The sequence below is a fragment of the Talpa occidentalis genome, unplaced genomic scaffold (assembly GCF_014898055.3).
Source record: "Talpa occidentalis isolate TD23 unplaced genomic scaffold, MPIMG_talOcc4v2.1 talOcc4.6, whole genome shotgun sequence".
Lineage (NCBI taxonomy): Eukaryota > Metazoa > Chordata > Mammalia > Eulipotyphla > Talpidae > Talpa > Talpa occidentalis.
In genome coordinates, this window is record NW_023604972.1 from 4,982,482 (window position 1) to 4,996,289 (window position 13,808).

Sequence of the window (13,808 nt, forward strand, 5' to 3'; positions counted from 1 at the left end):
TCCAGGCAGGTGAGGGGGCGTTGGGACCCCTAGGCCACAGGGTAGGCACCTCTGTCCAAGTTAGAAAAAGGCTCCCCCTCTGGGCAGGCTCGGCCCCTCAGCGGGGTCGCACGGCCAGGATAGCAGAGCCGGGGCTGCATTTCATTCTCCGTGGCCCCCTCGACGGTCGCCCCGACATAGCGCACAGCCCGCACGGCGTCCTCGGCCGCGGGGAGCTGGACCTCCGGGGCCTGAAGCTGTCTCGGCCCGGGCGGGCTCACTGGGTGCCCGCCGCGGCCGCGCACGTGGACAGTGCCCAGCCCGGGAGGCAGTAGTAGGGGTAGTAGTAGGAGGGCTGCAGGGGCAGCAGCGAGGGCGGCCGCAGCACCTCGCCGGGCAGGTACTGTCTCTGGTCGTCGCGCACCAGCACCTTCACCGCCACCTTCTTGGCGGCGGGAGCCGAGGCCAGCAGGTCCGCGGCCATCTGCCGGCGCTTGGTCTTGTAGCGCCGGTTCTGGAACCAAATCTTCACCTGCGTCTCCGTCAGCTTCAGCGACGCGGCCAGGTCCGCGCGCTCGGGCCCCGACAGGTAGCGCTGGTGATTGAAGCGGCGCTCGAGCTCGAACACCTGCGCGTGGGAGAAGGCCGCCCGCGAGCGCTTCTTGCGCGGTTTGGGCGCCGCGGGCTCCTCCTCCTCCGCGCCGCCCGCCGGCCTGCCGCTGCCGCCCGCGCCGCTGCCCAGCGCGGACACGCGCGCGCCTCCCGGGCCGACGCCTTCGTCCTCGGCGCGCGGACTGCGGTCGCCTGCGGACCCCGGTGGGAACAGAAACAAGAGACTGTCAGTGCCCTGGAGGAGCGCGGTCAGGCCTCAGCTGCAGGGCGGGGTGGGCAGGGGGCGGAACACGCGTCCCTGGACACTGCTCGGGATCCTGCCCGACGCCCTTGGGCATCTAGGCCTGAGTGTGCCGGCCGGAGCTCGGCCTCTGTCTGCGCCGCCCTGTGACCGAGACCCTGCTCCCTGCTTTCTCTGGGCCCCTCTGGAACGTGGCGACACCCGGGTCCGAGCATTTTTGCGGCCCTCCCCTCGCCGCGCCGCGCCTGGGGCTGGTGGGCCGCGCTCCGGCCTCCCTCCTGGGGCTCACGGGTCTCCCGCCACGCGGCGCTGCTTAGCACAGGCCGTGGCTGCGCGTGAGGGGAAGGTGAGGACCGGATCGCGGGGACAGGAGTGTTTGGAGTCTCCCACCTAACCCCCAGGGTGTGCTGCGGGGGCGGTGGCAGGAGGCTGTGCCAAAGCCGTGGCGGGACTTGTCCCTCTCTCTGCAAGAGCGTGAGCTGAGGGCCGGGGGATTGGAGGTGATGGGTGGGGGTGTCTCTGCCTCAGATCCTTGCAGCCTAATCTGCATCCAGCTCCTCCGCCGTGGCGCGCTCGCAGCGAGGCCTGCTAGGATGCAGATTCCATCTGCTCGGGGCCAGCGTGAGGCCTAGAGCAGTGTTCACCCGCCGAGACGCGCCCGAAGTTCTCTGACCAAATGACATGCCAGCCCTGCACCGAGGACGTCGCCTTCCCTGCAGCACCTCGTGTGACCCCCATCAAGCCCTTCTGCCTGCAGCTGCCCGCTGGGTTTCCTTGCAGCTCTTGGGTGCGCAGCCCAGGCAGGGCAGGGTCCCGAAGGAGCTAGACAAGGCTGCCTCCTCCCAAAGCCTGGTCGGGTAGATCCTCCCGCTCCGGCCCCTTAGAGGCATCCCCGGCCACGCTGGGGTCTCCAGGCAGAGCGTCCCTGCTCCCTGGGCCAGAGCACTGGCTCCCCGAGGTCTCCGGGCCCCTCGCGCTCCCCCCGAGCCGGCACTGGCGGTGCAGCCGGAGGCAGAGCTCCCGCAGCCGGTCCGGAGCGCACTGCCCCAGGACCTGGGGCTCCGAGCTCAGCTCCCGGAGGGCTAGGGCAGCCCCCGCAGCGGCCCCAGCCTCGGGTCTCCGCCAGGCCGGGGCCCCAGGGCGCTGAGTGCCGACCGCCAGCCCCCCCACTCCGCCCCGCCAAGTTGCTCCGCGCGCCCAGCCCTTCCGCCCGGCCCGGCCCCTTCCCCGCGAAGCCTCTGCGAACCTGAGACGCTGGCCGACATCTCGCTGTCGCTCCGGCCCGCGGCTTCCTCCTCCAGGTCCTTGGCGGCGGGCAGCTCGCAGACCGGCTGGCCGAGGCCCAGGGTCCCCCCCGCGCGCCCGGCTCCGCTGGCCCCCGGCGCGTGCGCGCAGCGCCGGCCGCCCTCGTTGTCCTCGCTCGGCGCCGAGTCCGAGTCCCAGCCCGGGCTCTCCGCGCTCTGCCCCGCGGCCGCCCGGGCCCCGGCGGGCGACGCCAGCAGAGAGTCCTCGGCGCCCCCCAGCGCGCCCGCGTCCGTCTCCCCAAAGAGCCTCCAGCAGCAGACCGCGGGCGCCGCGGCCACGGCCACGGCTGCGCCCCCGGGTGCCGGACGGCCGTCCGGCGCGGGCAGCCCGCCGCGCTCCTCTTTCTTGTTGAGGATCGCCTGGATGGAGAAGGGCGTCAAGGTGCCGGCGCCGCGCACCGCCATCTGCGCCGCGGGCCGGGCCGGCCGGGCGGCGGGGGCGCGGGGCCGCTCGGAGCTGGACGGAGCGCGCGGGCCGCGGCAGCTCGCGGGAGCCCGGCGCGCCAGGGCCCGGCAGCCCCCGCCCGCGCTGGCCGGGGATCCGCGCCCACCCGCGCCCCCGCTGGCGAGGCCCACCCCGCCGCGAGACCCCCTCCCCCAGGCCAGCGCCAGCCGCTCTCCCGCCGGAGCTCAGCTGGATTATCTCATCGCCTCGCGCCCCAGAGGCGGGCCGGGGCTGCCCCCTCGCAGGACGCGGGGGAGGCCCGACGGGGGGCCCTCGGCGCGGCGCCCTCTCCTGCGCGCCTCCGGGGCGCACGGCCCGAGTCCCTGTTCCCCGGCGCCGGCCTCTCCCCCGCCTGCAGGACCCGCTCCCGGCTCGTCTCGCGCGCCCCCGCCGGGCCGGCCCGTCCGGAGCCCACCCCGAGGCGGCCGGATCCCGGAGGCGCGGGCACCTCTCCACCCCCTGCCCGGGTTTTATCTGTTTCTTCCCTTCCCCGGCGGCCGCGGCATCCCCCCGCCCGCGCGGGTGTCATTCCTCTCCGCTGAGTGACGGCCCCGGGCCTCGCCCCCGGGCGGGGCCGGCCCGGCGCCCGCGTCCGCCCATTGGCTGGGCCCGGCGGGGCGACGCCGGCCCAAACCGACAAAACTGGGCACGTTGCGCCGAGAAAGTTGGGGGCTGGCTTAACCCCTTCGCGCCCCGCCGGGTCTGCCGCGCGCCCGCCCGCTCCGAGGAGGTGCGCCCCGCAGCCTCGCGCCCCGGCGCCGCGGTCCTCGCCTCTGCAGACCGACCCGAACCCCGGCGCGCGGCGCGTTCGTGGAGCGGGAGTCGCGGTCCGGTCTGCATCTGCCGAGAAAATGCAAGATAACGCGGCTGCAGAAACCGCTCTGGTAGTTTCTGTTCTTGAGGAGACTCCTGGATGCGGAGAACAAAATGCGTATTTTTCCTCCTTCGTTGCGCAATGTCTCCAGTCCTTATTCTTTGCCCTTCAGCAACCAGCGAATTAAAATCACTCTGGGAATAGTTTTCTTTCCTCACCCGGTTCGATTTGATTCGATTTTTAGGGGGGATTGAAAAGGAAAAAAAGTGGTGCAGTGACCAGCCAGGGCAGCCGAGAAACTGGAAGGCAGCTTGGAGAGGGTTTCTGGAAATTGCCTGGTCTGTCCCTGAGTGGTCAAGACTGGGTTGAGTGGGAATTTGTTAAATTTTACACCGTTCCATTTGATGTTCAGATACTCTGTTACTTGGGAGTGGGAGAAGATTAGCGAAATACGTTTGTTTAATATAATTATCTGGGATTTGACCACAACAAGGATGGCGAACTGATGCCACATGCTCTTAAAAAATAAGAAGCGCGCTGCTTTGGGTTATAGAAAGAGCCCGCGCCACGACGCAGAAATGCTGTGACTGTGTCAAGGCAGTTATTGTTTGTGTTTCAATAAAAAAAAATTGCGCAGGGGGCCTGCTCTGCTGTCTTCCACACACCAATGAGACAACTCGAACCGTCAAATAAATGTAAAGGACCGTGATTTCAATTTGGTAAATTGCTGGGGTTCTTGTTTTTGGTGTCCCTAAAACAAATGCCATTCCCCCTGGTGGATTGTTTGGGGTCGATCTTGTTCTGGAGGAAGTGCGTGCACTGTGTCCACAGTTTTCAGTCCAGCGGGGGGTGCAGTCTCTGCAGTCTCTCTCCAGCCCCCCACATCCCCCACCCCCCCCAGGTGAGCTTCCTGGCTCCCTAAGCGCTGCACACTGGACCTGCATTGCCCGGTGTTGGGGAAAAGAAAAACCGCACCCTCGAAGAGGTCACTGCCCTTTATAACCCTCTGCAATGACGTCAGTTTTGAGGAAAAGGTGTCTGAATTTGGGGGTCGGACCGGCGGGGGCTGGCGTTGAGGGACGGACGCTCTTCGGGCAGGGAGGGGACCCAAGGGACTCTGACCAGGTTGCAAAGAAAACGTGTTCTTTCCTTCTAGCGCTGACCTGTGCTTGTTCCCCACATCACCCGTCCCCAGGGCCCCAGGGGACTTCTTGTTGTTCTCTGGGGCGCGCGCGAGGACATTGCCACGGGCGCTCCGGCGGTGAGAGGGGGCAGCCGGCCCTGCGCCCCCGGGCCAGCCTCTCCCGCGGCCGGGACGTGGCGTGGGCTGATCCTCGAGTGAGTGGGGCGCGCAGACAGGCAGAGATGGTTGGGGGTTCAATGACCGAGTGGGAGAGTAAATTTGAGGCCATACAAAGACTTATTTGAAAATAATAACCCATTCTCTCTGCCCCCTCTTTTTTAAAAAAAAAAGAAACCCAAATCACAGTAGTTTCTGCCCCTGGCCACAGCTGGGGCAGAGGTTTCCAGAGCCCGGAGACGTGCGGCTCAGTGCTGTGGGGCCGGCCGGGCTTTGCGTGTCCACAGGGCAAGAGCGTGGCCGGAGGCCGGGGCGCCCGGGGAGGGGCGCGTGTCCTCGGGGCGGCTGCGGCCCGCCTGGCTGGGCCGGAGCTGGGGGTTGGCGGGGGACCCGCGCGGGCTGCAACTGCTGCAACGAGAAGCTGCTCCTAATAAGGGCCTGGGAGGGGAGTAGAGGCGCAGGGAGCGGAGCCGGCCCGCGCGCCCTGGTGCGGCGCCGTCCGCGCGGCGTCCAGGGGCGGGAGCCGGCGCGGGGCCGGGGATCGCGGCCGCCGCTCCGGGCCGGGCTTCCAGCCGGCGGAGGGCGACTGGCCCCGGACGTGGCCGCGCGCTCCAGGAGCCCGGGGCGGCCGGGCAGCTCCGGCCGTGCCGTCGGCGCCGCGCTCCGGCGGGGCCCGGGAATCGCGTCTCCGCGCAGGCACCTGGCCCGCGCCTTCCCGGTCTCCCCCCGGGCCCGGGCCGCTCTTCCTCCCTCCTCCCCCAGCTCTTTGCTCCCCGCAGCTCGGTGCCTGCGCGCCCCCTACTTGCGGCTGCCTCGCGCCCCCGCAGCGGCCGGGTCGCCAGCGCCTCGCGACCCTGAGGCCCCCGCCGGCCGCGGGCGGAGCGTGGGGCGAGGGCGCGCGACCCCCGGGACGGGGGAGCCGGGAAACCCCACTCTCGGGAGCGCGCTGCCGGCCGTGGTGCTCGCGCCCTCGCGCGCTGGGGCCGGGCCGGGCCGGGGGCGGGGGGGGGCTCGTCCAGGGGTCACCTCCACCTGCCCCGCCGCTGTCCGAGCTCTCCCCGCGGAAACCGGGCCGGCAGCGAGCGCCAGGGGCTGCTCCGCACCTGGAGGCCAGAGGGACTCAGCGCCCGGACGCGGCCGGGACGGGCGCCCCCGGGGTCAGCCCGGAGCTGGGAGAGCTGGAGCAGGGAGGGGGTCCCGGTGCGGCTCCCCGGCCAGGGCCCGCCGAGGCCGCGTCGGGAGTGAACATCTCCCCCGTAGGCAGGCTCGCGAGGGCGCCCCAAGCCTCGCCAGCCTCCCGAGAGCGGGGCGCCCCTCCCGGCCGCCCTCCTGGGCTCCTGGGCTCCGGGCCCCGCCAGGGCTGTCCACGCGCAAGGCCGGGAACACGGGCCGCGGGACGGGCGCTCGCGGGGGCCCAGGCGGGGCATCCTCAGACAAACGCCGGCCGCCCACGAGGCGCCAGAACTCGCAGTCGGAGCGCGCACCGTGACCCCCATCTTACAGCCGGGGAAGCTGGGGCGCACGATCTAAATCCCTCTCCAAGGCAGCTAACCCGGGGCCCTCTGGGCCTGTCCAAGGCGCGCTCCACGGGTCTGTCTGCTCTGGCCCACGTGCCCCGCAGACGTGTCTCTCAGCATCCTCCGCGCCCCGCAGAGCTAAGGTCTGCGCATGGGAACCTCAACCTTTTTAGGCAGAAGGACACGCACTGCTGCTCCCCAGCGCACCCCCGCGCCGGGGCCGGCAGGTGAGGGAGCAGCTTGTGCGTTCTGCAGGGTGGACGCTCAGGGTTTGCTCCAGGCCCCGAGAGGCCGTGATGGGACCTCACGGAAGACGCGTCCTCCCCTTGGGAATTCAGCTTTTAGTGGTGATCCTTCACCTGTACACGCCGGCCTGGACATCACCTCTCAGGTCTGCAGGGAACCCCTCGGCCCGGGCCCGCCGGGGCGCCGTGGGGGGCGCGCGCCACCTAGCGGCGGCACGGGGGCTGCGCGACACGCACGTCTTGAAAGGTACCAAAAAAGAAAAGGTTTCCCAAAATAGGATGGTTTTGCCCCTAGTTTTATGTTTCCACAGTGGCACGCTAGGAGTGATTTAGTGGTGAGGTGCTCCATTCAAAAACTCACCTAGACAGAGTCTAGACTCCCCCACCCACCCAGATGCGCCTCTCCAAGGCCAGGGGACAGGTGGGGTCAGCTGTAAGATGGGGTGTTTGCAGGTCCCCCCTCCCCAGACATGCACAACGCTCCTCGGGGGCCCCTTCTGATTTAGGGCAGGAGCAATCCTGTGTGAGGCGCTGGAGACTTTCCACTTCTGTGGTTAATTTCTTCATGGAGAAACTGGGATATCTCAGGCCGACAGTCAGAAAACCCAGGCATTGCAAACAAACCCATCTTGTCCTTCATGTTTTATTTTCTCGTGTAGGTTGTCTGTGGGTGCATGGTGGCGCTATTTTTGAGGAAGGTGGTTAAGGGGGGAGCAGGTGGGGTGCATAGAGAGGAAGATGTTAGTTTTCCACTCTGTGCAACCCATCCACCCCGCACAGTGCGATTTCTTCACATCGTCAACGACTCTCGATATTTTCTGCTTTTTGAAGAGTAGGCCTTCCAGTGATGTAAAGCGTATCTCATTGTGGTTTCGGTTTTCTTTCCCCTCGTGTTTAACGATGTTAATAATGTTCAAAATATCTATTCATGTGCCTTTTAGCCCCTTGAGCCTCTTCTTTGAAGAGAGGTCTCGTCATGTCTTTCGTCCATTTTTGGATTGTTGATATGTTGTTGAGTTTTCTATGTTTTCTGGATACTAATGACAATTTGCAAATATTTCTTCCATTCTGTGGGTGGTTTTGCTGAATTCTTGAAGGACTTGATGGGTTGGATCGAGAGGTGAAGGGAAAAGAGTTACCCAAGATTCCTCCTAGATTTGCGCTTCGGTGACTAATACAAGTTGTTTTTATGAATGATCCCGTGCCAGAGAACTTGCAGGTGTTTATCATTTATTTCTTTATTTAATAGATGTCTTTTTAAATAGACTGACATGCTCAGACCACAACTTAGTAATCTTTTTTAGAGTCACGTTGCAGAAGCTTTGGGACAAACTTTGAGATCATTTATAGATAATTTCCTTGATGAAATATTACCCTTTGCAAACTTTATCCCTATGACTGGCTGATTTTTTTCACTTGTGAGCCCTTTCTTCCTGCCTCCCTCTATCCCTTTCTCTCTTGCTCTCTCTCTTTCATTCTTTATATTTTCTTTCTTTTCCCTACCACCCTGTGTAGGCCAAGTTGTTTACTAGGTGGGAAAGATTTGAGAAGCCTGATCAGGAAGGGGGGAAGGTGTTGCTCTGAATATATTGTATATGAGTGCTTTATCAGACCGCCACATGGGGCGTGTGAAGCAAGCTACTGAACACACTATTTCATGAAGAGTCGGGGTTGGAGAGAGAATTGTGGGGATTATCAGACAATGGTGGATGAGCTTGCCGAGGGAATGACTGTAGACGGACAAAAGAGAGCTCTGGGGATAGCACACTGGGTCCTCCAAGGGCTGCGGTCACCTGTTCAGCAGAAAAAACCAGGTAAGGTATGTACTTGGGCAAGACAAGAGAGGAGAGCATGGTCACCGAGGGCGTGACGGGCTGTGTCTGTGCAGGCAATAGTAGGAGACCAATATAGGACCTTCCCGTGTGGCGTGGGGAAGCCACTGACCATGGGAGCTGTTTGGCAGGGTGTTGGGAATGAACTGGAAAGGGGACCAGACTGAAATGAGTTGAGGAGAACGTGGAAGGGAGAAAGGGAAGCGAGTGGATGCAGGTAGCTTTGCAAACAAGTTTGGTCGTGAAGGGTAGCAGTGTAGTGGAGAGGGGGTGGAGGGGATCCAGTGACTTGACATCTAGTCTAATTTTAAATTAAAAAAATGGAAAAAATGGCTGACATACAACCTTGTTGACATTTAAGGGTATATGTTCATTTGCTATATTTACAGTCTGTCATATGATGATACAGGTGTCCTTTCAATGACGATTAGCACTTCTGTTTGTCACATACTGATCACTGTTTTTAGTTGAAATAATCAAGATTTGGTCTCAGCAAATTTGAAGATCATGATACCATACTGTTTTCTGTGTATTCTTTTTTTTTTTAATAATTTTTTTTTTTAATAGAGGCATGTTTTTATTTTTATTTGTTTGTTTGTTTTGTTTATACATGCACTGGGTACAGTCAGAAGCGCGGGAGGGTGAAAGAATTCACCAGAGCCAGAGTAGGGAGCAGAGCAGGCAGAAGGACTGAAGTACACTGCTGAGGGGAGCAGCGGGCGGCAGGAGAGGTCTGCGCGCCATGTGGGACCCTCCTCCGGTGGCCGGGGAGCAGCCGGGGATCGAACCGGCGCCACAGAGGCTGCGGGCAGCTTCGCAACCCAGCGCTCTACCGCTGCGCTACCTGGGAGGCCCGTTTTCTGTGTATTCCACTGTCTTACTCATTGCAAGTTTGTGCCCTTAAGCAATGTCTATTCTCTCCCCCATCCTACCCGTACCCTCTAACCCCTCACCCACCCACAAGCCGAACCTGGCTACCATCATTTTGTGCAAAGAGATACTAGGATATGATTTTATACTGGTATCAATAATCCAACAGAGAGGGATTGTTGACATTGCAGGGAAGAAGAGAAAACTGCAGAAGCAAAGTCCTTGAAAAGTGCAAGGGGCTTGTCTCTGCTCAAGGGAGGGATGCAGAGATGTTTGCAGGCCGGCTCTCCGGGTGGCTGACAGTGAGTTAGTCCCGAGCATGGCCGGCATCTACTGGGCCTATGCAATGAGCCAGGGAGAATTTGGATGCTGTTTGTATATTCCTTTATTTCATTCTCCAATAACTATGAGGCTAGCTGAGTGAAGGCAGGGAGGCAACAAGGTGAGAAGTGGTGATTTGAGACCATGGAGAGGTGAGATCAGGTGAGGTAGAGCAGCAGAAATGCACTGAGGCGTTTGCCACAGTCACAGGCCTAAGCTCTAGCACTTTCTGTGCAGAGAACAGGTCTTGGCATCTGTTAATGCATGAAACTTCTCCTCACATGACCCTCTGAGATCAGCAGGGCAGGGATCAGCATTTCTACTCACAGGTGAGGAACCTGAGCTGCAAGAGGCCAACGATTTATTCAAGGTCACGGAGAACACGGAGCTGCTAGGACGCCTGTCCTGTAAAACGCCCGAGCTCCCTTCAGCCTCAGCCACATCGCTGTTCCCCCAGCCTTGTAGCACAAATAACATATTTCACTGTCTTTTGTTGTTGTTAAATCATCTTCTGAGGCCAAACTTGGAGATGTTTATTTCCAAGATGGGATGTTTTGGACTGGGTTTGAAAGAGAAAGGGCCAGAAAGCTGCGCTGTCAGAGAAAGAGGCTCAAGCTGGGGCGGGGAGAGGGGCGCTCAGGGGGGAGGTTTATGTCAAGAGCTGGCGGCTCTGTCACTGTGTCCGAGCGAGGGTGGCTAGACGCAGGGAGGGAGGCAGGATGTCGTGGGAGCACATGGGCTCGATGAAATGTCACATGAACAGACAGGGGCGAGGTGTCCTGGGAACTGTCAGAGGGGAACGCAAGGGCAGCTCGTCCAAACCGTGTCTCTGGAATCATCCGTATTCAAGTGGGGATGAAGAAGGGGTCTAGGCGGGGGTTAGGGGGAGGCAAATTCACTGAGTCAAGGCTCTCGCTGGGTTCCAAGAAAGGTTACATTTACTTTTTAAGATTCAAAAATGAGCAATTATATCCATGTAAACTTCAATGATGCATGTGGGGGAAGGGAGCTTCTTGAAGGACCAGGGATCGTAGAAATGACAGGGATGAAATTAACAGCAGCGTTCGAGGGTAAGCAGGGGACACATGAGCCCAAAATAGGAAAAGCCTTTTGCGTTCTCGGGGAATGCTTCGTCCCGGTTTGAAAAAAATGTTAGCTTGACAATTTCAAGTAAGACTAACTGCAGGCTGACAAATCGATTTCCGCAAATAAAAACAGATCTGAGTTGTGATGATAAACTCATTTTGAAAAGAAGACATTAAAAAAAAATAATGAGCAAATGCTGCTAGTGGTCACAGGGAAGGCATTTATGAAACACCAACAGAGAGGATCACCGCCAGGAGATGAAAAGCTAAGTGAATGAGGACACCGATGATTTCTACAGAGGATGGAAACATTTATTTGGAGTTTTCGCTTCAGCCAGCTTTTGCGTATTAGCTATGTGTCAAGGCTCAAGCACAGCAAAACACCCAGCCTTGCCTGCTTAATTCCAGACTTGAATTGCACACTGACTGTGGCGCACGGCGGAGTTCCTGCAGAATAAAAGAAGAAGGGAAATCCACAAGTTGTTCTTGGATGGAAATACAGGTATGGATAGAAGGGTGGGGTGCATGTGAGTCGCCCACGAGTGGCGTGTGCACTTTATGACCCTATTCTCTGCTCACTCCCAACCCGCTCTGCTATACTCTGCTTCGTGGTGACTGAAGGAGATGCTGAACATTGGTTTCTCTTTAACCAGCTGACTGCACGTCCTGTCAATTGGGGGCACTGAAAAGAGAGAAAGCTGAATTTGCAGAAGGGACTTGCTGTCCCCCCACTGCCACCGCATTACAGTCTGAGTGGGTTCTGGCTCCCAGTTTGCCCTCACTGGGAGCTGCTTCCCAGAGGGCCCAGATGTTGTCTTCAGTCTCTTCCCAGGCTCAGCCTTTTCTGTTTGTTGCCTCCTCCCAGCAGCGGGGAGGCTGGTTCCACTGTTTGACGTCCCTTTGGCTTTTTAGTTCTTGAAAGGCTGTTCCAGGGAATTCCAGTATGCGATGACGTATTAAATAACCAATGTGGTTTCTAATGACTGATTGGACCAGGACTGATATGAGGTTGGGAACCATTTCCTCTAATGTAGTAGAAGGAATTTGGACTTCAATCCTAATCCCTGGGAAAGAAAGGAGGAGGCCTGCAGCGAAACATTCCTGTAAACGTGCTCATGATGAGCCTCCGGGCAAAGAGCTGAAGGCGTTGCTGGTGCGTGTGGGGCCTCGGAGAAAGCCTGTGAGCAGGATGTACCTGGTCTCTCTGGGGTGGCTTATGGCAACAACAAATGAGCACCTCCTCTTTGGATCTGTTGATTTATGGGGCTTGGCTCCCTGGAAAATGTCACACAGACGGCACAGCCATGTGGATACGCACGTGCCCTGCCTGACAGAAGCTTCGGCGTAAGAAACTGAGCAGCAGTTATTTTTCAGAAACCTCGTGTGTTGCTCCGGGCACGTGTGTCCTGACGAAAGGGCAGGCCAAGTAGGTTGCCGGCTCCAATCTCTCTGTTCCACTTGTGCTGAGAAGCCACTTCCGTCCTTGAAACGATGAAGCTTGATGCTGGGGAAGAGCTTTGATTGATCTGAGTCTGATGGGACACTGGTCCTTATGTTACTGCAGGGCCATTTCTGAGGATGCTTCCCGGGGATATGAGAGTAAACCAGCAAGAGGAAGATGTGGGATCTAGGTATTGGGGGAGTCCAAAGGATGAGGAGTGAAGGGCACCCCAGGGTGACTCGAGAAATTGAGGTGTTGGCTGGTGTGCATGGGACCCAGCCTTGTACATATAGCACGATGCTTTCTGGCCTTAGATCCTCTTAGCACCTAGCAGCGCCTGGCGGATTGGCCTACTTCTTCCATATACCTGGCTTTCCTGGACCATGTGCTAATACAGCCCTTGTTTTCCTTCCATGCCCTCTACGAGACAGGCACCACCACCAGAAAAGCTTCTATTTGATCCTGAGTCCTAAGATACAAGGGTTACCCACAAAATGAAGTTTCTATCCAATTCAATCAAAATGAAGGACTGCTCACAAATAAGTATAAAGGGAAACGAAACCACCCACTGTGAATGTGGTTGGGGGTTTCTAGTCTATAGACACAAAGATTTATTATCCTGAGTATATAAAGCTACGCACATTTTATATAAAAACATATATAAAGAACTCCTACAAGTTATTAAGCTAAATAAAAAGCTAGAAGACAATTCACAGAAGAGGAAATAAGGATAGAAAATGCACGAGATGTTCCTTTCAGCCACTTGGAGCAAGACCGGAGAGGCACACAATTTTTAAAGGTTGCATAAAGAGTAGTTATGCAAAATCTCACTTGAGTGAAAAAAAGAAAACCATGTATTTTGTTGAAGGCACACTCTGTCCCCCTTCCTGCATCTCTGAAAGTGGAGTATCTTCATCGCTGCTACATGTGGAAGTCTCACGGAGGTTGCCATTTTCACGCACAAGATTGTCATTTGCGGTCACGTTGTTCCCTAACTGAATTATGTGCATCTTCCGTTTTATGCACTTTGACTTTAAACACCATTTAAAATGCCTCTGAATTATGTGCATCTTCCGTTTTATGCACTTTGACTTTAAACACCATTTAAAATGCCTCTGACGTGACTGCATTATGCTCTGGCATCAGAGGGCAGGTTAATATGTGCCCATTGTCCAGCTGGAGGGGGGTGAGGGGCCATCAAACGCCTGGAATTGAGGAAAAACATTTCAAGCCAGAAGCGGATGTGACGATTCACATACCAGTTAGCACTATCACTCATTTTTGTGTTGTTTTCCTTAGTTAACTGGCCGTGCCTGAGACGTCACGATGACCAGACACGCTGCCCGGTGGGTGCAGCTCCTCCCGGGATGGGTTTCGGAGCCACCAGAGCCGAGTGGTCCCGCCGCCTTCTCTGGCCACCAGCGCTCCTCCTGCAGAGCCTGTTCTAGCTTTGCCCCGTGGGTGTGGTGTCCCGCCCCGCTGGCCGCGCCTTGGGAGACATTTCCAGGCGTGGCCTTCCAGGGAGCCCGTCTAAGCCCAGAGCGCAAGGCCTGCCAGGCACCGGCTTGCAGCTGCCAAGCTTCCCGGGCTCTGTCCTGAAGGAGACGAGTCACTTCAGATTTCTGGGCCTGGTTAAACTTTCATTCAAATGAAAGCGAGGACCTGTCGGGTCTCCACCGCCCCTTCCAGACCCGATACCCAGTCCTGGCGAGGCAGAGGCCACACCTGGCTCGTGTTTGAATGTGAAAGTGGAACAAGATATCGAAAGCCAAGAAACGGTTTTCACAGGGAGAAATTTTTAA

The 13,808-nt window shown here is 58.8% G+C and overlaps 1 protein-coding gene across 1 annotated transcript; it reads right to left on the reverse strand.

Annotated features, from left to right (window-relative positions):
* Nucleotides 1-235: 235 nt before the first annotated feature.
* NKX3-2 (NK3 homeobox 2) lies at nucleotides 236-2,602 on the reverse strand. Its single transcript, XM_037530684.1, has 2 exons — nucleotides 2,079-2,602; nucleotides 236-783 (listed from the first exon to the last, which is right to left on the reverse strand). Exons 1-2 carry the CDS (start codon nucleotides 2,539-2,541, stop codon nucleotides 257-259), a joined length of 990 nt encoding a protein of 329 aa, XP_037386581.1. The 5' UTR covers nucleotides 2,542-2,602; the 3' UTR covers nucleotides 236-256.
* Between the last annotated feature and the right edge of the window lie 11,206 nt (nucleotides 2,603-13,808).

What these genes read in the sequence shown, in the direction of transcription:
- NKX3-2 (XM_037530684.1), bottom strand. Translation starts at nt 2,541, where the DNA reads ATGGCGGTGCGCGGCGCCGGCACCTTGACGCCCTTCTCCATCCAGGCG. An exon ending in GATGTCGGCCAGCGTCTCAG is followed by an intron (nt 784 to 2,078) that starts GTTCGCAGAGGC and finishes CGGGGTCCGCAG; the next exon opens with GCGACCGCAGTCCGCGCGCC.